Raw genomic sequence first — 25,526 nt, 5'->3', positions numbered from 1 at the left:
TAATTGTCTTCCTTTGTAAATTTCGATAAGAGAAGACGTGTCGCATCCTGTAAGAGCGCAAGCTGCTGTTGGTGTGCAAGGCATCTGGGGTCCAATAACTTTTAAAAAGTTGCATATGTCATGAATAGGTATAAAAACTGTCTTGTGGCTTTGGTTGAAGAAACGCCTCCAGTCTAAAATCACTATTCATTATGTTTGACATCTGAGGAAAAGACCTTATTAGAAATAAAACATAACTGTCATGTTTTTAATATGATGCAACCCCTCGAAAAACTTTTCAATATCTGTTCATTTGCAAAATGAGACGGCAGAATAGTTCTTATATCTGCCTCTTCAGTCACTTACAGGTCCTACACAAAATTGCTTCACAGTCCATAGATTTTGAAAAGATCCCGCTAGAAATATTTGTCATGTTCCAGCAAATCAAAACCATTGTAGTGCGATAGTGCATAGTTACAGTAAAACTACAAATATTATCAACCCATGTTTATTTTCAGGTGCACATAGAAATTCTCACAATCTCTAATTGATCTGCATTCAATGAGTTGATCGAAGAACAATTTAGATCTACCACCATTAGAAATAAACCTTATTTTCCCTTTGACGCAATTGATAGCTGACTATGTGGTATGGGATTTGTTCATTGTTGAAGGTCGTGCGGTAACCTATAGTTGTAAATATCTATGTCGTATGGTCTCTATGAAGAGTTGTTCCATTGACAATCATACCACATCTTCTTTTTATATACACCAATGTCCGATGTAAGGGGATGGTTGGGCGCCCGTTGACATGTTTAACCTCCCCACGTTCTGTATGTGGCTGTCCCAAGTCAGGAGCCTGTATATATGTACTTTTTGGTCTGTTTGTGGAGATTTTTCTAATTGGCAATCATACCACATATCTTTTTTATTATGTTTTTAAAGCTGTCATTGGCGAAATCTCAATAACAGTTGTATCATTTTACATTAAAAAAAATTTGGACAATGCCAATACCATTTTTTTTTATCAGGTGTGATGTTTTTTTTAAAGGAATATTACACACTCAGCAAAAGTATATATTTCCGTTCAATATCAATTGAGAGTGCATTGTAATCATTATCCATTTGAAAATAATTGTAAACTACTAACCAGGCAGAATATTTATCAGAGGTTGGAATTCATTGCAAAGATAGAAATAATTTGAAATTTCGAACGATCGTAAACAGCTTTTCACAATTTTTTTTCTCACAAAATGCAATATCTGTTAACAATTGTAAATGGCAAACTATACGACAACGAATTTCATTTGCTCTTTCTTTCGCAAATAGATCATTATGTAGACTTAATGAATGTAGACATGCTGCACTGTAGTATTCAAAAAGCAACATTACATCATGCCCCGATTTATTTGAAGCATCAGAAGCAAATTATTTTTAATTTCATCAAGTAGTTCACAATGCATGCTGAATGTTGAAGCGGTTTGTCATTGAAGTTATTTATGAAGAGTAAACTCACCAATGGATGGCCTGACTAATAATTTGCGTCATTTACATCAATATCGCCATGGCTCGACATACCTTAATTGCTAAAATTGTATGACTTGTCTCCAGAATAGAATTTTACTGTCCAGTCATATGGTTCTGCCATGAAGCGTGTTTTAACGAAAGTTGATTCATCGTTACATGCACACACATTTTTTTTTCACTAATTCAAATGCATGATCATGTTTTCTTCTTGGACATGTAAAGGTTTAATAAAACGATCTAAGATCTACTCGTTCTTATTTAATCGAATCAACATTGACAATAATTTTCCGGAATTTTTTGGATGTGTTCCAATGTGGTTTAAAATTAGTATTTTCGAAAACCAAGAATAAAAGCACCTCAAAAGTTATTAAACCTTAGCATCTGTACTTATTCAAGCACATAGACACAACCATTGATAAAAATATAGATTCTTTTTTTTTATAAAACTTAAGAAATGCATATTAAATTCATTGCATTTCATAACAGGGGAAAATAGGAAAGGGGAACGTTATATGATTTATTGAGGTAAAAATTTAGGAGAAATACTGCTATGTGATGAGTTTTATAAATGCTCGTAAAAGTTGATTTGTATGTTCTATCAAAATTTTATAAATCAACACTTCTTAAGTGTTGGTTGTTCCACTATTTTTTGTAATAATTTACAATTGGTGATATATGAAAGAAATGTAATATACTTTGATAGACGGTAAGATTGAAAAAAATGTTACATACATTTAAAAATCGTCCAATTCTTTCAATTTATATGTTCATATGATATTAAAGTTTGATGTCAAATGAAAGCTGATACATTACTCTTTCATCTGATACCAATGTTTTGATGATATCTTTATACCGGAATTTACAATAAGCGTTCCCGTGTTTGAAAATGAAAAATAAAAAAATCAGAAAATCTCACTTTGACGCGATTTTACAAAAAACTGCACCGTAGGAAAACTCTACGACAGGGCTAAAATGAAAGTATAATGTTTACTCTATCTTCATGTGAAATTTCAGCCGTGAGGTATTTCGTTCCATTAAACTCTTTAAATAAGCAACTTTTCACGATTTGTCACTCCACTATAGAACATATTTCATAAATTTGATATGTGATTTTTCAGATGTATCATTTGAAAACACCTTTTCTTAAATATATTGATCATTTTTCTTACATGCAGCTGAGTTTACAGAAAACATACCCCAGACTTCACATCCATAGGTTAAAATTGGTTTTACAGTATGGTCATATAAATGAAGTAAAGTTGAAACACTAGGGTTTGACGATGACATACATTGTTGTAATTTAAAACATGCTTTCATAGACTTTTTGTACAGTTCATCTTTACATTGAAAATTTTTTCCACTGGGTATAAAAGTGATGCCCAAAATATTTATAATTATATGTACAACCAATACCTTTTTCACCTAGGTAAAAAGGGAGATTAAAATGTCTCCCTGTTTTATTAAAAATCATAACTTTTGTCTTATTCTCATTTATATTTAAACACCATTTAGAACAGTAATTGTTAACCTCTCTTGTAATCCCTCTGGTGAATCTGAGAGAATAACAATGTCATCAGCATACATTAAACAATCAGCCCTTTGGTTATTAACATTGACATGGTTAGCACAAAAAGAAAAGACATAAGGGAGATCATTAATAAAAAGTTTGAATAAATTGGGGCTTAAAACATCCCCTTGTCTCACTCCATATAAGGCATGCAGATGTTATTCTTATAGATCAGCTAAATTATCTATAGTAAATGATCCTACAAATTAATGTAAGATACAGTCACATAAAAGAATTATATTTATAAGTACGTCTGAGCCAGTGACAACTCTACAACAGATTTATACATCGGATCACCAGCAGTGATGGTGATACATGGCTGTGTACATTATGTGTATACAACTTGTCTAAACATCAACCCAACAATGTTAGATCTGTAAATTTGCTTTCGCAATTTGTTTGTTCTTCCCTCGCGGGAATTCGAACCCATGCTACTGAGATATCGTGAAACCAAATCGCCTGCACTGTAGCCGTGCCGCTAGACCACACGACCACCTGGGCTTAATAAAAATGAAGCTTTCGGTGGCCGGGTGTTACCTTTCCACGTCAGTTTTAATCTAGCGTCGTTCTACAGTACATGATATATAAGGCATGAAGATGGTATATATATATATATATATATATATAAAAAGTTTAAATTGAAGACTACGTTCAAACCTATGATTGCGTTGGATAAAAACCGCAATTTTTATACGTGTGCATGTAAAACAAATTTTCGTTGTAGAAGGGTCTAAATACAGCACAAACAACATTTTTCAAAAGACCAAAAAAGTGAAAAAGTATATTTAAACAAAACGCATTTGACTAACAGGTCGAACAACTGATGTTCTTTAACACTGCTGACTGCCATTGACGATTGCCAAATAAAATTGATCACAAGATGTAACAAAATGGATCTTAATATAAATTTAATACTTAACAGAAAACACTAAACTTGTGGCCAAGATGTTATGCCACAAACATGAGATGTCAATATTTTTTGTTGTACACCAGATCCGGATTCCGACAATAAATGTCTCTTCAGTGATGTTAGGGATCGAAACGGTATTTGGAAGGCCATATAATTTACCCTCAATTTAAGATAGACTCTTGAATTTTAAGCGTCAATATATAGGATGAACGGATCATAAAAACTGGAGGGGAAATATGATACAAGCCCAAACGAAAAAATATATACAAGTCTAAATTGAAGACTACGTTCAAACTATGATTGCGTTGGATAAAAAACGCAATTTTTATACGTGTGCATGTAAAACAAATTTCGTTGAAGAGGGGTCTAATTTTAAATATTCATTGCCATTATAACACTTCAACCATGTGTGTGACAAACAATCAAATAATCAAAAGATAAATCACACTAACATGTAACAGTACACAACGAGTTGGACATGTATAAGTCAATTAAAAAAAAGGTTATACTCTCGACCTCAGTTCTAATGCATAAAGGAAACTGTTGTTTTAATTGATTGTGAGATGTGAGATTAAGGTTTAATTTGTTTATGTTGATTGTTTAATCTAAATTTCTAACTTTCAAGATTTTCTTGATGTCTTTGATATATTTGATATAGTTATCTCGTCTTCCTATATACTAGTCAGATAGTGCATATATTGAACAGATATATCATGTTAAGGAGGGGTATTTGCGAAAAATACCAGTCGAGAGAATGTTAAATTTCACGAGCCGTAAGGCGAGGGAAATTCATTCTCAAGACTGGTATTTTTCGCAAATACCCCTCAATAACATGATATATCTGTTTAATTACACCGAATGTTAATGTACTAAAACGCATTGATGATCGTGACGTTACAAGCGTCCAGTCGGATAGAGTATTTTGAACAGATATATCATGTTATGGAGGGGTATTTGAAAAAAATACAAGTAATTAATAATATAATTAAGAATATTGATTAAGTTTAATCAATATTTAGTGATGACAATGGTTCAAATCTAATTAATATTATCGATTTATATCTACTCTTGTAGCGCAGGTAATAGGGTTTGACCAAATCAATTAAAACAAAACCTTTTTTTTTTGTTGGTGACCAGTGGAAGAATAAACAGTATGTCATCTTTTGTGTTAAAAGAATACGTATACCATTGTAAACAACGGACGTATTCCAAAATATTTTCTTCAACATTGTCAAATGTAAATGACCTACTAAATGAACCTTACATTCAATGTTTACATGAGTATAAATAGATGTTTGTGTACATATGTTATTTTTTTTATTTAAGAGTGAACGTTTATTCTGTTTTTGTTTGTGAAAGTCGGGTGATATCTATTATGTAAATTAGAGACAATTGTTTTAAATAAATATGATTAAATAGTGATAACTTGGGTCATGTTTACATTTTGAATATGTTAAAATCTGACGCTATCTATTATAACTGGATTAAACCGGTTTATACCTATTCATGAATAAACATAGTATGTCGGGTTAATGAAATACTAATTTCAATCCGATTTTTTCTTTTTTAATTCTTCAGAACGTTTCTCGTAAATTGGAAATTTAAGTCCCTCGACTTGTATTTTTTTCAAATACCCCTCCATAACATGATATATCTGTTTAATTACACCGAATGAATTTTAATTTAAACTCTCTGTACTAGGAAAAGAAAATATTTATTTGAGGACAAGTACTATCATAAAATATACCGCGGGAACTATACATGTACTTATACGCGTTCGCGCTGTCTTTATGTAACGTCATAAGTAGTCATCCCTGTTAGACTAGACCACTTTTTCCCCATTGACCCAATGTTAAAGCCGCCATTTTGTTTGGTGGAGGGAATTTTCGACAAGGGTCAAGTGGTCATTTTTTTTTAATTAGTAATATAATTAAGGAAATGTTGTGTTTTCTTAATTAATAATTAATTGTGACAATTAATAATATAATTAAGAATATTGATTAAGTTTAATCAATATTTAGTGATGACAATGGTTCAAATCTAATTAATATTATCGATTTATATCTACTCTTGTAGCGCAGGTAATAGGGTTTGACCAAATCAATTAAAACAAAACCTTTTTTTTTTGTTGGTGACCAGTGGAAGAATAAACAGTATGTCATCTTTTGTGTTAAAAGAATACGTATACCATTGTAAACAACGGACGTATTCCAAAATATTTTCTTCAACATTGTCAAATGTAAATGACCTACTAAATGAACCTTACATTCAATGTTTACATGAGTATAAATAGATGTTTGTGTACATATGTTATTTTTTTTATTTAAGAGTGAACGTTTATTCTGTTTTTGTTTGTGAAAGTCGGGTGATATCTATTATGTAAATTAGAGACAATTGTTTTAAATAAATATGATTAAATAGTGATAACTTGGGTCATGTTTACATTTTGAATATGTTAAAATCTGATGCTATCTATTATAACTGGATTAAACCGGTTTATACCTATTCATGAATAAACATAGTATGTCGGGTTAATGAAATACTAATTTCAATCCGATTTTTTCTTTTTTAATTCTTCAGAACGTTTCTCGTAAATGGCATCAGAAATGTTTAGATTTTCATGTATATTTATCTATTTTTCTGATTATTAGTTGGTATATACGAGAAATTACATATGCAGTAAGATGAAAAAAAAAGTTTGGTATAAAAATAATATACACTGTCAATTTCATATTTTTAATTTGTAATACATGTACAATTATAAAAGAAATCAATGAGATTGAAAGTCTTTAACATCACTGGCTTTCACCCATGAATTAAACTTGGTTGGCCAATTTAACCATTTGATATAATATTGTTTATAGGGTCCTCTTCCTTTTGTTTTTATAACTTTCTCAATTTTCCACAAGGAATTGTCTTTGACGTTTATTCGTTGAAGTTCAGATTGGTAGTAGGGTCCAGAAATTTCTTTTCCATGGTAATCTTTGATGCGATATAACGGTGTCATGCTTCTCCAGAATCGTCCGGATATCGTGAATACTTCACCCGTCCATTTTTCGTCATATTCCCGAGAAAAAATATTTCTCAAATATGTAAGTCTAACTCGATCTCCAAGTTTAAACCTGAAGTGGTACTGTTTCTTTAACATTCCAGAATGCGGTCTTGAAAAATATGTCGATAAGCGAATAGCTTCTTCATTTTCCTTTTTCACTTCTACAGGTGCCATGTCGATAGTGCTATGAATAGTATGGTTGTATCCATTTACAAAGCTTTGAAGCTTGTCTATGTATCTGTAAGACTGATTGTACGAAAAGTAGCGATATATTTTCGTTTTTATTGTTTTTATAACACGCTCGGACACTGATGCTTTGACCTCATTAAACGCATAAAAATGATTAATCTCTTCCTTTTTAAAAACTGTCTGAACTCTCTTTGCCTTGAACTCCTGTCCCATATCCGTTCGTATTTTATTTGGAACTCTTCCTGTTTGAAATATGTCTTGAAATGCAGTTGCCACGGACTCTCCTTTTTTGTCTTTTAGTTTACGTAGCCATAAATACTTTGAAAACACATCAATGACTACCAATACGTATTTATATTCTTTATTGTATTTTGAAAACTTCACCATATCCATAAGGTCAGCAGACCATTGGTCATCTATCCCGGCCACAACGATTTCCGTTCTATTCTGTGGTCTCCTCAATGGTCGTTGTAAACTGTATGGTTCCTGGCTTTGTAACCATTTTCGTATCTTATATTTACTAATTTTGAATTGCCCATCTTTTTGTATATAATTATAAAGTTTGTCTGGTCCCGAAAAACTAGCAGGATTTGATGGAATGTAGTAGATTTCCTTTAGATATTTCTCCAATGCAGACATGTTGTCAATACAAATATTAAAATGGATATAACGAAATCCATGTAATACAGTATGTTATAAAGGACTAGTCTTTCTCCTGTACATCTTCGTCAGTGTCCTCTTCATCGTCCTCATCGTCTGTATTCTCAGTGTCACTAGTCGTTTCAAAGTAATCATCATCAAATAATTCATTAAATTGATGTCGATTTTTCATGAGAATACGCCGAATTTGAGTTTCGTCATCTGTATTGTTTTCAACAACATCCTGAATTTGTCGTACAATGTCAGAGTGCACATTGCTTTTATCTAGGGGAACAATCAGTTTCAACAACTCAGTATAGCGTTTAAAAAACTGACGTTGAACAAGAGGGCTTATTTTTTGATTGCTTTGTTGAATTGCGTCTTCCTCATTCATACCCTCTTTCACGTACTTGTCGTATTTTTTATCCCAAGTGTCTTTCGCTGTATCAATGGCTGCATGTAATATGGTTTTGTATCCTTCATTGTCGTCTATATTAACATCTTCACTACTATCGTCTGAACCACCATCATATTCAATCCATTCTGAGGCTGACTTTTTTGAAGGATTTTCGTTATCTAGGTCTTTGCTGTCTCTTTTTCTTTTGAAAGATTCGTTTTCTGGACACCAATGTTTGATATGTCTTTGCAAATCGTGCATACTGTCAAGCACTACTCCACAATCGTCACAAGAGGGCATATTTTCATACGTCTGTTTACTAGGATTGTCTTGGTAAGAATAAGGAGCGGCTGAATGTTGCTCTGTATTTATATCATTTGAAGTAGGAATTACTTCATTGGTCTTTGCTAATTGTTGCTGTAAAACGTTTCCAAGCAATCGGTTCGATTCTGATGTCGTTGGTTTTAAATCCACAAGAAGATATCCAAATGGTTTACTAGTTGATTCTTCAAATTTTTCTAAAAAGTATAGTACTTTTCCCGGATACATTTGTCTGCCTAGAGTCATTATCTGTTGCTTATCGACAGGGTTGTTAAATAATACCAAGTAGTGACAATTTCTTCTTTGTGTAGGATCTTTACTGAAGTAAAGATTCTGATTTAATACTAGAACTGATAGATTCCTATGATGGCTACCTTCCGTAAACAAGTCAGTGATTCTAGGATCTTTTGCTGATGTTGACATTAAATCGTCCAAAACTATCATATTTCTTACACTTGGATCAATAAAGCTATCCTTCTCTAAATCAACTGGTATCCCTTGTATAAATTCGACATACGGTCTAACTGTCTTTTGAATGTCGTCGTAGAGTGGTTGCCAACGTCTGTAAAGCCATATTATTCTCTGAATAGTAGGCTGAATAAATCTTGAATTTTGGAGAAGTTGTTTCACAAAAAAAGTTTTGCCACATGATGTTGGTCCGCTTACTGTCATCGTGAATGGATGTTTAAAAACCAAGTGTTCTGTTTCCTCCTTCTGGGGCGCCGCCGTATCCTCATCATGCGGTGGCGGCGGCGGCGGCGGCGTCGGCGGCGTTGTTCCTTCCCTCTGCGGCGGCGGCGGTGATGTTCCTTCCCTCTGCGGCGGCGGGTCCGTATGACTGGTCAGCGGATATGGTTCAGTGATTCCATGTTTATTTCTATGATGTCGCATCATAACATCTTTTCTAGAAAATTGAAGTTTACATACGGGACACGTTTTATCGTCCATCTGTTCTCGTATGAAGGAAGCTGTTAACTGATATATCTTTCCAGTGTTTCAATTTATAAAGACAACAACTGGTTAGTGTCTTTAAATATCAGCTGTATTTGTACGAGGCTAAGAAATAGGTGTACTGCGAGCTGTAGCGAGCCATTCCTGTTTCGGGCAAGCAATGTGTCTATGTGCTTGAATAAGTACAGATGCTAAGGTTTAATAACTTTTGAGGTGCTTTTATTCTTGGTTTTCGAAAATACTAATTTTAAACCACATTGGAACACATCCAAAAAATTCCGGAAAATTATTATCAATGTTGATTCGATTAAATAAGAACGAAATCTACTACATTCCATCAAATCCTGCTAGTTTTTCGGGACCAGACAAACTTTATAATTATATACAAAAAGATGGGCAATTCAAAATTAGTAAATATAAGATACGAAAATGGTTACAAAGCCAGGAACCATACAGTTTACAACGACCATTAAGGAGACCACAGAATAGAACGGAAATCGTTGTGGCCGGGATAGATGACCAATGGTCTGCTGACCTTATGGATATGGTGAAGTTTTCAAAATACAATAAAGAATATAAATACGTATTGGTAGTCATTGATGTGTTTTCAAAGTATTTATGGCTACGTAAACTAAAAGACAAAAAAGGAGAGTCCGTGGCAACTGCATTTCAAGACATATTTCAAACAGGAAGAGTTCCAAATAAAATACGAACGGATATGGGACAGGAGTTCAAGGCAAAGAGAGTTCAGACAGTTTTTAAAAAGGAAGAGATTAATCATTTTTATGCGTTTAATGAGGTCAAAGCATCAGTGTCCGAGCGTGTTATAAAAACAATAAAAACGAAAATATATCGCTACTTTTCGTACAATCAGTCTTACAGATACATAGACAAGCTTCAAAGCTTTGTAAATGGATACAACCATACTATTCATAGCACTATCGACATGGCACCTGTAGAAGTGAAAAAGGAAAATGAAGAAGCTATTCGCTTATCGACATATTTTTCAAGACCGCATTCTGGAATGTTAAAGAAACAGTACCACTTCAGGTTTAAACTTGGAGATCGAGTTAGACTTACATATTTGAGAAATATTTTTTCTCGGGAATATGACGAAAAATGGACGGGTGAAGTATTCACGATATCCGGACGATTCTGGAGAAGCATGACACCGTTATATCGCATCAAAGATTACCATGGAAAAGAAATTTCTGGATCCTACTACCAATCTGAACTTCAACGAATAAACGTCAAAGACAATTCCTTGTGGAAAATTGAGAAAGTTATAAAAACAAAAGGAAGAGGACCCTATAAACAATATTATATCAAATGGTTAAATTGGCCAACCAAGTTTAATTCATGGGTGAAAGCCAGTGATGTTAAAGACTTTCAATCTCATTGATTTCTTTTATAATTGTACATGTATTACAAATTAAAAATATGAAATTGACAGTGTATATTATTTTTATACCAAACTTTTTTTTTCATCTTACTGCATATGTAATTTCTCGTATATACCAACTAATAATCAGAAAAATAGATAAATATACATGAAAATCTAAACATTTCTGATGCCATTTACGAGAAACGTTCTGAAGAATTAAAAAAGAAAAAATCGGATTGAAATTAGTATTTCATTAACCCGACATACTATGTTTATTCATGAATAGGTATAAACCGGTTTAATCCAGTTATAATAGATAGCGTCAGATTTTAACATATTCAAAATGTAAACATGACCCAAGTTATCACTATTTAATCATATTTATTTAAAACAATTGTCTCTAATTTACATAATAGATATCACCCGACTTTCACAAACAAAAACAGAATAAACGTTCACTCTTAAATAAAAAAAATAACATATGTACACAAACATCTATTTATACTCATGTAAACATTGAATGTAAGGTTCATTTAGTAGGTCATTTACATTTGACAATGTTGAAGAAAATATTTTGGAATACGTCCGTTGTTTACAATGGTATACGTATTGTTTTAACACAAAAGATGACATACTGTTTATTCTTCCACTGGTCACCAACAAAAAAAAAAGGTTTTGTTTTAATTGATTTGGTCAAACCCTATTACCTGCGCTACAAGAGTAGATATAAATCGATAATATTAATTAGATTTGAACCATTGTCATCACTAAATATTGATTAAACTTAATCAATATTCTTAATTATATTATTAATTGTCACAATTAATTATTAATTAAGAAAACACAACATTTCCTTAATTATATTACTAATTAAAAAAAATGACCACTTGACCCTTGTCGAAAATTCCCTCCACCAAACAAAATGGCGGCTTTAACATTGGGTCTATGGGGAAAAAGTGGTCTAGTCTAACAGGGATGACTACTGTCATATCCGAAAAAAATGGCGGGAAAATGCTCGCGAGGGTAAAAAAGGAATATCCAAAATGGCAAATACCATGGTATTTGAGGCATATTCACCGGCAGTGGTGAAAAACAGTCAGATTCGTTTGAAATGAGGAAGAAATGTTAGAATATGCGAAAAATACACTGGCTATCAGCCAATCAAAAGCTGTCATTCTTATATAAGGTGTAATTATTTGGCACGGCAGAGAGGGTAAAAAAGGCATATCCTTTTAGCAAATACCCCGGCGGCGTTAAAAATGAACGATATTCATTTGATAACAGCAAATTGGTGAAAAATACACTGGCTATTAACCAATCAAAACCCCGGATTCTTACATAAGGTGTAACAAAAATCGGCACCCTAGTCCGCCAAAATGTAAACAATGACGACTCCATTGTTGATAGTCAAGATTTGCAAGACAGTAGTCAAGGGACACATTTTATACCTAACCAAGATTTTATTGCGATGTTAGACCTTGAATTGATAAATCTTCCTAGAGACTCATATATTGTAAAATTAATTAAATTAACAAATGACTCTGGTGATACTATAACATGGTATAGGAGTATGTTAACCAGTCGAGCCAAGTCAATACAGGGGTGTCCTTTAGGGAAATTAATCACGAGGAAAAGTACAAACAGAGGTTCATCCTCTCAAAAGTATGCAAAAGACTGTTACTTATTACAGCAGTTTATTTCTGGCGACCCGTCTAGCATTGATGAAGTTTTTCGTAAGGACGAGCCTAAATCTGTAGGCGAACATAACGCAGTACCGCTGAATTGCCATCGCATCGAATTAAAAACAACGCTTCATATGACTATTGATAGGTTGAACGAAGTTGAAAAATTGGGTAAAGCTAACCGTACAGTAATTGAAAAATTACAAACTGAGAATGAGAAGTTGAGACGAGAATTAGTAGACTCAAACGAGAGACTGAGTAAGCATATTGTATTCAGCGTGACAGAGTGTGAATTTCGCTTGTTTGTTGCGGATGTTGATGTTTGTATGGATAAGGGTGTTGTGTCGGGTTAACTTGGGTATACCAGTAATCGAATGCGATCCTTCACTGGGGTTCTGAAAACAATCCAAGAGAAACTTGAAATATAGATGTTTATTAATTGGAAACAAATCAGTAAGTGATAGATATAAAAAGTAATACAAGTACAATACAAAGGGCTATACACTAAAATCATGGGTTAATGGATATTATCGATGATACATATAAACATACATATTTGTGATGTATAAAGCAAAACCTATATAGTAATACACATCATTATCATTAATTTGTGAAACTCAAACAATCAACATTAAGACGTAGTGAATACTACTGAAAAAAAGCGATAAAGTGAAATTCAGAAACAAATGCAACATACTTATGCGTACCTAATAAAATACAAGTTTTCAGCTTTACTGGGTGGTATTTAAAATACTAAACATTCCTCATTATAAAAATATACTAAAAACAAAAACTATCTACAACAAACAAACAAAAGACACACCTTGCAAAGATAACCTATGAACATGAAGGGTCAATCATAAAGAATCTGGATTTAAATACATGTATAATAAATAAGGGAGGGACTAGCTCCTTTATTAAGTTTCGGATAAGAGTGGACCTACATTTTATAATTTGTAAAGTAGTTAAAATTCTATTCATAAGATAAGTACTTATTTGACAATTGATACATTTCTAATTAAGGGGAGATAATCATACTTTTATGCATGGGTGTCTTGCAAGGTATAAATTCAGCTAAAAGGGTGATAAGTTATTGTGTTCTGTGAAAAACATAGATATGAGTATGTTTCTTTAACTAAAAATGCATTACACACTATATACACTAGATTAATTATTTACAACTGATGATTTAAACAAAAATAAGGGGAGATAATCATTTTCAACATGGGATGAAATTACTAATATTCTTTAATCTGTCATAGGGGAAACTATTCAGGATAAAACATTGAAGGAATAAAATAGTATATTCATTTTCTTATATCAGCTGATAACAGTACAGTTTCTATTGCTTCAGTTCACGAGTAAAACAATGGCTACCTGTAGGCCAACATTATTACACAAATATTTAGACTAAAACTGATTCTATACGCATAGAATATTAAGACAACCTTGCTATAGATAATATTATAGAAATTCTGCCAATCGGCTTTAGGCAACCAAGTCTTACCATGATTCTAAACATCTTTTCCTAAGTAAAAACTTGCTTTCATTTACAAAGCGCCTTTTCTATTTTTATCATAACAGAAATGAGTTATCGGACTTGATTTAATCTAGCTATTTATAGATAGGCTTTGAACTCTTAATTTACATGTATTCGCAATAAAAAAAAAGGATAATTAATTGATCTATATACACATATATCTAGTGTACATTATTTACAATTATAGCTAACTCTTTTTCTATGTCTCAAGACTTCTTTTAAATAGATATAAAAAGAATTTCATAATACAATAAAATAAATGTAATTTCACTAACCTGAAAACAATCCAAGAGAAACTTGAAATATAGATGTTTATTAATTGGAAACAAATCAGTAAGTGATTTGTTCCCAAGAAATAGTATTTCAATTTCCTCTAGGATTATTTTCTGTTTAACCAATCGGATTTCTAGGTTTTTAGAAAAATAGGGGGGATTTGTCATTTCTTAAAAATAAGGGCGGTCCTAAAATAGCGTGCCCTGATTAAAAGTGCAAATTGAAATTACCTACATTTCAGGCAGATAACAATAGCAGCTTAATTAAATCTCTGTCTACAAGTTTGTATCTGCCAAAGCTAAATAGGTTTGAGTCAAAGTGTTAATCTCATGACAAAGACTATTTGCTAAAATTCTAGAAAAGTATTAAAAATAAGCCGTAAGGAATCTACAATCCCGATTCAAAGTAAATACAATAAAAACTTAGTTCCGTCTTAAATGCTTCAAAATGTTAACTTAAAACCTATTATATAAGATATAAATAAATCTTTATCTAGGGCCGTAAATTGAAAAGTTTTCTATGTAAATGAAGAAATAAATAATAATTTATTTTAATTATGAACTTTCGGAACTATCTTTCTTTTAATAAATGAATGTATATTAGTATTTGGGGTTGGTGCCTGAGAATTAAATTTGAACGAAAAATACACCATGTCAACTCCCCCTTGGCCCAACTGCTTTGGACCCCAAAGCTTCAAAATGTTAATATCACTTCTGAAAAATATCAATATACAAATTTTAGTAGAAAAAACAAACTAGTAACAGAAGTATCTTTCTTATACAAAGTAAAGCATAAAAATTATAATACAAATATAGACAGTACCAATTAAAATATATAGAAAACAAATATGCAGAGATTAGTTTTGTAATCAAGGTCCTGATTTTTCTAAAAATTATGGAACAGCCTAATTGACTCAATTTAAAAAAACAAACAATTTGCATAAAGTTGTTTTAAAGGTTATTTTTAAATGAAAGTAATGTAACAAGGACGCGTTTACACTCATTGAACATCAATGTTTAAAATATATATATAAAAGATTCAAAAATGAAATAGTAAGCGTTTATTTTTTTTACACTAGAAGTTATATTGCAATTTGTTGAGTCAATCAAGCTTTGGATACATTGAGGTTGTTTCATCAACCTTTACATGAACATCATCAACATGATCATTAGACTGTGGTAAACAAGATGGATTCAGTGTGGAGGCAAAACCTTGATGGGTTATCAAAACATAAACATTAAATGGTTGATTTATAATCTGACTAATTTTGTAACGAGTAATGATATTAATATCTATAGTGGATGGTATTTTAACAGTCTGTCCAGTAACTCTGTTTGTAACAATAAATGATGACCATGAAACAAATAATTTTGATTGAGGAAATGCAGAAATTGAGAGATCATGTACTTTTGGTACAGGAAAATTGTAATAGGATGGACATAATGACAAACTTAGTATTGGCACTGTTACACAACTTCCACCTGAAGTTATTTCAAGCATGACTTTTGTTGACTTTTGATTTTTTGATTTGTACAAAGAGTATATGATAAAAATCAGAAATATTAATACAATGGTATTCAAAATAACAGATACATGGCTCCACGAAAACTCTTGTTTCATCAACTTTTCAATGATAGATGGAGATTCATCCTTGACATTTGGATTGCGATATATGAATGATGGCATGGTTTGTGAATGTATTTGTAGTGACTGTTGTAAAATAAGTAGTGTTACTGCCATTTTACGAACTTTACATAACATGAAAATACAAAAGACAATTACTATTCTGGAGATACCAGTAGTAAAAACAATGAGAATGATGTTTGAATCAGGCCATGTTGCCTCTGGTTCAAACTTTTGTGTAAATATGGGTTGTTCTTCAATGGTCTTGGGTGACTCAATCTGGAAAGTGGGTAACCATGATTCTTGGGTAATAAATGACTGGATTTGTTCTTTAATTACATTTCCATAGTTGATTCTTTGGGTGAGTTTTCCATTTATTGGGGATAACATTACTGTGATGAGGCTTAATATGACTATGATGGAGTAGAGAAGACTATTCTGATGAGCGAACAAGAAACCTACAAAATATGAAAAAAATATTTTAATCTTTTCTTTTTTTTTTTTTTTTATTGTTTTAATTGTAACAAAAACTTATGTGTTGATTGTCGATGAAAGTATACCTGTACACAGTATACAATCTAGCACTAAGACAGTAGAACCAGCTACTAACACAAACATGACCCCAACACATAATATTCTGTTTTCTCTCTAAATTTAATTTGTGTTATTCTAAAATGAATTTTGTATTTCTGATAAGAATTATCTTATGACCGAGGGAGAAAAAAAATTAAATGATATGCGCAATGTTCCTCATCAGAAAAATGTCTATATAACCGGTGTGTCTATTGACCATCAAATCACCATAACGGTATTAGTCTAAGCCTATCGCAGTAAAAGGGTGTGTGGGTTTGGGGGTCGAAAAACATATGTGTTCAATGGGGAATTCAATATCATCTATACCTGTGTGTATGGGGAAGGGGGCTAATTACATCTAAGATTTTCTTTCTGGGTAAGGGGGGCTAATCATACCTAAGAATTATCTGAGAATTCAGACTTTTTATGTTGAGGCCTGAGGAAGGATATATTCTTTTTGTTAAACAGTGACCTTTTGCGTTTTCCTTTCTTTGTGAATATGCGGTCTATTTCTTCTATTATATCTGGGTCAAAACTGGTATCTGGTTCCCATGTACGTGAATTATCTGCCCATTCTACTCGAGTTTGTCTGTGTCCATTTTTGTATCGACCTTTCAATAGATCTTTGACTACATATTTTGTACTGGGGTCTGTAGTGGGCAGAGTTTGGGGTTTTGGATTCTGTTGAGTTGGGGGTTTTGGATTCTGTTGAGTTGGGGTTTTTGGATTCTGTTGAGGTGGGGGTTTTGGATTCTGCTGATTTGGGGCAACATCTCCATCTACTTGTTGTTGTGTGTCATCATTGATATCTGCATTCTGTTCTGGTGGGTCATTATTTTGTGGAATTTCAGCTTCAGGTGGGTCATCATATTTTCTTCTGACAGGTCCAGGGGGGTAATAGCGTCTCAAATTTGTGGCATTTATAAGGGAAGGATAAATGCGATGATCAGAAAGTCTTTTTAGCTTATATGTGTATTTAGGGCCAAGCTCTATGATACGATAAGGACCTTCAGATTTGTCATAAAGCTTGCGTGAGAGACCTTTTGGTGTTTTTTGTATTTTCAATAAAACTTGGTCACCAATGGATAATTCAGGTATCTTGGCTTTGAGGTCATGGCGCTCTTTATCTTTGGCCTTTTGTTCTGTTTCATTTTTCAGACCAATTTCATGAGCCATTTTCAAGTTAGATAGAAATTCTTGTATAAAGTGTCTACTGTCTGGAGGCAAAGAATCTTTTAGTTCTAATGCAATATCAAAGGGCAACCTCATCTCTTGACCAAAGACCATGTAGAAAGGTGAGAATTTTGTTGTGTTGTTTGATGGGGCACGACGAAATGCCATCATTATACTAGGAATCAAGGCTGGCCAATTTTTCTGATCATTATTGCAATATGTTCTCAAAGAGGCAGCAAGTGTACTGTGTTGACGCTCAACCGTACCATTTGTATTTGGATGATAAGAACTTGTGTAATGTTTTGTGACCTCAAATATTTCACAGATAGCTCGTATGAGTTTTGAAGTAAAAGCAGCTCCACGATCAGAGGTGAGGCACCTTGGTGCTCCGTAACGAGTTATTACCTCATTGTAAAGAACAGTACCTATTTCTTTTGCTGATTGGGTTCGAAGGGGAAATGCCTCACACCAGCGAGTAAAAGCGTCAACGACTACAAGAATGAATTCATAGTTGTCAGCAGTTTTATAAATAGGACCTAGAACATCTATATGCCATCTGTCAAATCTACCTGCTTGTGGCATTGGAGACCGAGGAGGTTTGTTTGGATCATAGTTTCTTTTTGCTCTTTGACATCTGTCACAAGACTTTATATATTCAACTACATCTGCATGCATTGCTGGCCACCAATAATTTTGCAAGAGAGAAGATCTACATTTTTCAACGCCAAGATGGCCACCTCCTGCTAAAGAGTCATGATAGGATTTTAGAGCATCAAGCCTTAAACATTTAGGTAAAGCAATTTGTAGAATGTGACGCAACTCTTCTTGGACATTTCTGCAACGCCTTTGATACCAGTGGTATAACACATTATTTTGAATGGAATAGAATGCACTTTCTGAAATAATATGCCTAATGGATTTTGTGTCATCTGGAAGAGTTTTGTCAGATAGATATGCATAGATTTCTTTGAAATCCTCACAGTTCCTTTGTAGCTCTGACAGAGATGTATTGTTACCTATGATATCATTTATATCAGGACCAACCTCTAAAGCAGAAATAGAAGGAAAAGAGTCCTCAGAATCATTTGCATAGACAAAAGTGACCTCACGTTGATAACCATCTTCATCACATGGAATATCATTTTGAAGAGAACAAACATTAGCAGAAGAAGAGTCTGAATCATCATAAGGTCGACGACTAAGGCAGTCGGCTACAACATTGCTTTTTCCTGGTCTATGGACTATGTCAAAGTTAAGATATTGAATTTTTAATGCCCATCTTTCTAAACGACCTGTGTGTTTTGCAGTTTGTAACCATACAAGTGCTCTATGGTCAGTAATTATGGTGAAATGAGTACCTGCCAAGTATGGACGATAAGCTTCAATACCTTTAATCACAGCATAACATTCTTTTTCAGAAGTTGTCCATTTTCTTTCATCTAAGGTTAATGATTTACCTCCATAACAAATGACATATTCCTTGCCCTCATCATCTTTTTGACCTAGAATATAGCTTATGGCTTGATTTGAAGCATCACATGTCAAGATGAAAGGTTTAGAGCTATTAGCATAGGAAAGAACAGGTGCTGAGATCAAGGCATTTTTGATCGTTTGAAAAGATTGTTCACAGTCCTCAGTCCAATCAAAAGATTTATCTTTTCTAAGAAGAGCATTTAAAGGACTCACAATCTGGGAGTAATTCCTGATGAACCTCCTGTAATAATTTGCCATGCCAAGAAAGCTACGAACTTGTTTTTGGGTTTTTGGGATAGGATACTCACTGACTGCTCTAGTTTTCTCTGAGTTTACTTCAACTCCATCTCTAGAAATAATGTGACCTAAGAATTTTAACTGTTTTACCGCAAAATGACATTTTGAAGGGTGAAGTTTGAGATTTGCTTCATTCAACCGAGTGAAAACCTGGCCAATATGTGAAAGATGTTCCTCAAATGAGCGACTGAAGATCAGGATGTCATCAATATAGACAAGAACAGATTTCCAGTTAAGCCCTCTCAAAACGTTAGACATCATGCTGGCAAAAGTAATGCTACTATTTCTTAAACCAAATGGCATTCTTTTCCATTGATAGACACCAGATTGAGTGATAAAAGCACTTTTGATTTGACTTTCAGGGTCTAGTGGGACTTGCCAAAAAGAACTTCTCATGTCGAGTGATGTGAAATATTTTGCTTGAGCTTCTCCAATGGAATCGAATACACTATCTAGATGGGGTAGAGGAAAATTTTGTGCGAAAGATATCCGATTCAATTTTCTATAATCTATACAAAATCTGTATTCCACTTTGTCCGACTCATTACCAAGGGCCTTTTTACGGACTAGAACAACTGGAGAAGACCAGTTGGAGGTGGAGTGCTGGATAATGTCATTTTGCAACATTTCATCAATGTGTTTGTTTGTTTCTTTCTCCATGTGAGGGGATTGTCTATAGAAATTTTGTCTCACTGTTTGGGAGTTTGGGATTGTTTCGATGTGATGGGTATAGGATGTAGTAAGACCTAATTCACTCATATCAGCAGCAAAAGTACCTCTATGCTCTTTAAGGAAAGCATTTAGCTTTGTCTTTTGACCTTCTGTTAAATCACTATCTGCTAAATCAAATTGAATATTATTAGGAGGTTTTGTGTTGCTAGATTTCATAGATGAAATAGAAAAATTGTGAAAATCATCTTGTGGTTTATCAAAAGAGTGTATTTCTGCACCTTGTAAACATTCAACTGTAGCTAATTCCCTGTTTGCTCTTAAATGCACATCTTTGTTTGTTGGGTTTAGCAATTTTATAAAGCCTTTATTTTTGTTTACCTTGACTACACATTTTGCAGCAAGTAAGTTTTGACTAGCCAAATTGTGAAGTGGTTCTAGTAAAACCTCTGCGCCATGTTTTTGTCTTGAAATTTTGACTGATATGATTTTCTCAGACATTTTAGGAATTATAACAGCATTTTTGACTCTTGCTAAACCAGATTTTGTGTCCATTTTTATAACAGTTGATATGCTTGGGTTGTCTGTTAAAGTAACTGTGTTTGTGTCAAAGCACAAATGTGCTTTTGAGTTTTTCAAAAAATCTACCCCTAATATCAATGAATGGTGAAGTTTGTTAAGCACATATACCATTTGTTGATAGTCTCTATCTCCTATTGTGACCTTGATTTTTATTTTGCCTAATATTCTGACATGATCACCATTCACTGCAATTATAGATGGTATATCAGGCGGAAGAAGTTTGTTTTTTGAATATGAAGTTTTGTTCAGAAAGTTAGAATGCATAACTGAAATATTTGCTCCACTGTCTAACAAAGCATGAGTTCTCGTGTCACCAACAGAAACTTGTGTAGTACTTTTTTGAGGATGAAAAGTTGTCAACAAATTTACAATTGCCTTATGATTGTGATTGTCATTATGCCCACCTATAGACCTATGTTGCCTACAAGCAGGCTCGCACCCCTATTGGAAATTGACAGACTGTTGAAAGTTTTGATTACCCTGATTGCATACATAGTGAAAATGACCTTGTTTACCACATTTTAAACAAAACTTATTAAATGCAGGACATTTGGACCTTGATATACAAAACTTACCACAGCCTATACAATTTGTATTTTGGTTTGTCTGGTTTTGTGGTGACCATTGCTGTGTCTGGTTCGTGGTTTGCTGATATCTTGTTCGATTCTGCTGTTGTGGCTGGAATTGCTGTCTTGGTTGGAATTGCTGACGTGGTTGGAATTGTTGGCGTGGTTGGAATTGCTGACGTGGTTGGAATTGTTGGCGTGGTTGGAATTGTTGGAATTGCTGGATTGGCTGATAGTTATTCTGGAAATGTGGTTGGTATTGTGGTTGAACATATTGGTTGTTTTCAACCGGTTTATAGGTATTTGGATTGTAGCTGGTAATTTTTTCGTCCATTGAAGAATTTATTGCAGAGATGGTACTTGAGAATCTTTCTGCCAAATTGTCCATGAGTCTTGCTTCAGCTGATGCAACAAATTTTTCGACGCTGTCATTGATGTTGGTTTCGTCTAGTGTTTTTGTTTGATTTACTGTCATTTCAGCTATTGATGCGATTTTCCTTAACTCTTCAATAGTTTGTGGTTGTTGAGGAATAATTATGTGGGCAATAGAGGATTTCATTCCATTAATAGCAAGTTCTATCAAAAACGGTACTGAGGCACTCCTATACTTATTGTACTGAATTGCCCGATGAATATAATCTTCGATATTTTCGGTTGGAGACTGCTTTAACTTTGTCAAGTTAATACTTGAACTGACTTGAGGTTGAAATCTGCTTATGAAAGCCGTCTTGATTGTTGCCAATGATTGTTTTGCTTCATCAGCTAAGGTTGAAAACCATTCACTTGGTTTGTCCTCTAAATGGAACGGTAATGATAATATTGCTTGTTTGTCTGTCATATGCTGAAGTGTTATAAAAGCTAAAAACTTTTGCCACCATTGACTTGGTGAAACTTTCCCATCATACGGTTTTATTTGAACATTTATTTTGTGCTCTATCTGGAAACCTGGCGGTATTTGTTGGTTGGATGGTTGAGGTGGTGGTTGATATGATATGACAGGTGCATGAGTACTCACTGTTGGAACTGTTGCTGTTGCTGTTGTAGGTATTGTTGTTGTTGTAGAGTCAGTTGTTGTTGCCATTGGTGCTGGTTGGTGACCTGAAGGTCCAGGTTGTTGGAGGCTGGAAGTTCCTGGGTGTTGGAGTCCAGAAGTTCCTGGTTGTTGGAGGCCAGAAGTTCCTGGTTGTTGGAGGATCAGAGTTGTTTCTCCAGCTGATGTTGCAGGGGTGCCATTTTCTGGAAACATACTTATCATCCACGAGTGGTGTAGGTCTATTGGTCCTTTGGATCTGGTCCACATATATTCTTCTACACTAGGGATCTTTAAGTCGCTCCACCAATTGACAGAGTGTGAATTTCGCTTGTTTGTTGCGGATGTTGATGTTTGTATGGATAAGGGTGTTGTGTCGGGTTAACTTGGGTATACCAGTAATCGAATGCGATCCTTCACTGGGGTTCTGAAAACAATCCAAGAGAAACTTGAAATATAGATGTTTATTAATTGGAAACAAATCAGTAAGTGATAGATATAAAAAGTAATACAAGTACAATACAAAGGGCTATACACTAAAATCATGGGTTAATGGATATTATCGATGATACATATAAACATACATATTTGTGATGTATAAAGCAAAACCTATATAGTAATACACATCATTATCATTAATTTGTGAAACTCAAACAATCAACATTAAGACGTAGTGAATACTACTGAAAAAAAGCGATAAAGTGAAATTCAGAAACAAATGCAACATACTTATGCGTACCTAATAAAATACAAGTTTTCAGCTTTACTGGGTGGTATTTAAAATACTAAACATTCCTCATTATAAAAATATACTAAAAACAAAAACTATCTACAACAAACAAACAAAAGACACACCTTGCAAAGATAACCTATGAACATGAAGGGTCAATCATAAAGAATCTGGATTTAAATACATGTATAATAAATAAGGGAGGGACTAGCTCCTTTATTAAGTTTCGGATAAGAGTGGACCTACATTTTATAATTTGTAAAGTAGTTAAAATTCTATTCATAAGATAAGTACTTATTTGACAATTGATACATTTCTAATTAAGGGGAGATAATCATACTTTTATGCATGGGTGTCTTGCAAGGTATAAATTCTGCTAAAAGGGTGATAAGTTATTGTGTTCTGTGAAAAACATAGATATGAGTATGTTTCTTTAACTAAAAATGCATTACACACTATATACACTAGATTAATTATTTACAACTGATGATTTAAACAAAAATAAGGGGAGATAATCATTTTCAACATGGGATGAAATTACTAATATTCTTTAATCTGTCATAGGGGAAACTATTCAGGATAAAACATTGAAGGAATAAAATAGTATATTCATTTTCTTATATCAGCTGATAACAGTACAGTTTCTATTGCTTCAGTTCACGAGTAAAACAATGGCTACCTGTAGGCCAACATTATTACACAAATATTTAGACTAAAACTGATTCTATACGCATAGAATATTAAGACAACCTTGCTATAGATAATATTATAGAAATTCTGCCAATCGGCTTTAGGCAACCAAGTCTTACCATGATTCTAAACATCTTTTCCTAAGTAAAAACTTGCTTTCATTTACAAAGCGCCTTTTCTATTTTTATCATAACAGAAATGAGTTATCGGACTTGATTTAATCTAGCTATTTATAGATAGGCTTTGAACTCTTAATTTACATGTATTCGCAATAAAAAAAAGGATAATTAATTGATCTATATACACATATATCTAGTGTACATTATTTACAATTATAGCTAACTCTTTTTCTATGTCTCAAGACTTCTTTTAAATAGATATAAAAAGAATTTCATAATACAATAAAATAAATGTAATTTCACTAACCTGAAAACAATCCAAGAGAAACTTGAAATATAGATGTTTATTAATTGGAAACAAATCAGTAAGTGATTTGTTCCCAAGAAATAGTATTTCAATTTCCTCTAGGATTATTTTCTGTTTAACCAATCGGATTTCTAGGTTTTTAGAAAAATAGGGGGGATTTGTCATTTCTTAAAAATAAGGGCGGTCCTAAAATAGCGTGCCCTGATTAAAAGTGCAAATTGAAATTACCTACATTTCAGGCAGATAACAATAGCAGCTTAATTAAATCTCTGTCTACAAGTTTGTATCTGCCAAAGCTAAATAGGTTTGAGTCAAAGTGTTAATCTCATGACAAAGACTATTTGCTAAAATTCTAGAAAAGTATTAAAAATAAGCCGTAAGGAATCTACAATCCCGATTCAAAGTAAATACAATAAAAACTTAGTTCCGTCTTAAATGCTTCAAAATGTTAACTTAAAACCTATTATATAAGATATAAATAAATCTTTATCTAGGGCCGTAAATTGAAAAGTTTTCTATGTAAATGAAGAAATAAATAATAATTTATTTTAATTATGAACTTTCGGAACTATCTTTCTTTTAATAAATGAATGTATATTAGTATTTGGGGTTGGTGCCTGAGAATTAAATTTGAACGAAAAATACACCATGTCAAGCGAACGTAAATACACGCAATACGAAGCGAACTTAAAATTATTAAATCAGCAATCGAAAGCAATTGGTGAATTTGATTTCAACATGTATTCAGAAAAAATATTCACCTCTCGGTCAAAGTCCCTGATTTCTGGAAATGCGCTAGATCATCAAGAGAAATCATAAACGCATACTTCATAACAAAATTACTAACTGACATCCCTAATAACACGGGAAGCACTTGCGAGCTATGCGACAGACCATTTCTAGATGTGTACGTACATGCGTGTTGTAGTTGTTGTGGTACTCAATCAATCAGAGACGCATGGTGGGATTTCATTATTGAAAGGTTTCCATTGCAATTATTTGTCGAACTGTATTCATACGATGATGAACATTTATACTGCATTCTTTTGGGCAAGCACATAACAACAGTAAATATCGACACTGACAGTTTTCTTAGTTTGTGCCACGTACACGTTGCACTCTGTGTTGCTGAGTATAGCAGAGTAACGAGAAGGATGATACAGTAGCGTGTTAAGTACATGAACTGTCGTTAGTGAGAGCAATTTTCTTAAAACGTTCTTTTGGTAATATGCTATAGTTATTGTAAATATTGTAATATTGTATTGTGTTGCCTGTTTTGTAAAC

The 25,526-nt window shown here is 33.3% G+C and overlaps 2 protein-coding genes across 3 annotated transcripts in view; one reads left to right on the top strand and one right to left on the bottom strand.

The window, feature by feature from the left end:
• Window positions 1–25,526, top strand: part of LOC139510169 (SH3 domain-binding protein 5-like) — a 206,021-nt gene that overhangs the window by 11,118 nt on the left and 169,377 nt on the right. The window lies entirely within an intron of this gene.
• Window positions 11,211–24,891, bottom strand: LOC139512150 (uncharacterized). 2 transcript variants are annotated; one of them, XR_011662177.1, is made up of 4 exons: window positions 23,936–24,891; window positions 21,376–22,823; window positions 14,105–16,491; window positions 11,211–12,992 (listed from the first exon to the last, which is right to left on the bottom strand). XR_011662177.1 is itself a non-coding variant. In XM_071299550.1 (3 exons), the coding sequence occupies exons 2-3, from the start codon at window positions 22,664–22,666 to the stop codon at window positions 15,512–15,514; spliced, it is 2,271 nt and encodes a 756-aa protein (XP_071155651.1). In that variant the 5' UTR covers window positions 22,667–22,823; window positions 23,936–24,891; the 3' UTR covers window positions 13,012–15,511. The 2 variants fall into 2 exon arrangements, 1 of the variants encoding a protein (XP_071155651.1); XM_071299550.1 differs by lacking the exon at window positions 11,211–12,992 and having other exon boundaries at window positions 13,012–16,491.

Source organism: Mytilus edulis, chromosome 2 (genome assembly GCF_963676685.1).
Source record: "Mytilus edulis chromosome 2, xbMytEdul2.2, whole genome shotgun sequence".
NCBI lineage: Eukaryota > Metazoa > Mollusca > Bivalvia > Mytilida > Mytilidae > Mytilus > Mytilus edulis.
The sequence above is the reverse complement of the archived record's forward strand: the minus strand, read 5'-3'. Positions and strand labels throughout refer to the sequence as shown.

Excerpts from the sequence above, each read along its gene's own strand:
- LOC139512150 (XM_071299550.1), bottom strand. The coding sequence starts at position 22,666 with ATGTGGACCAGATCCAAAGGACCAATAGACCTACACCACTCGTGGATG. Across the intron at positions 16,492-21,375 it reads TACAAATTGTATAGGCTGTG|GTTTCTTGTTCGCTCATCAG; the intron begins GTAAGTTTTGTA and ends CATATTTTGTAG.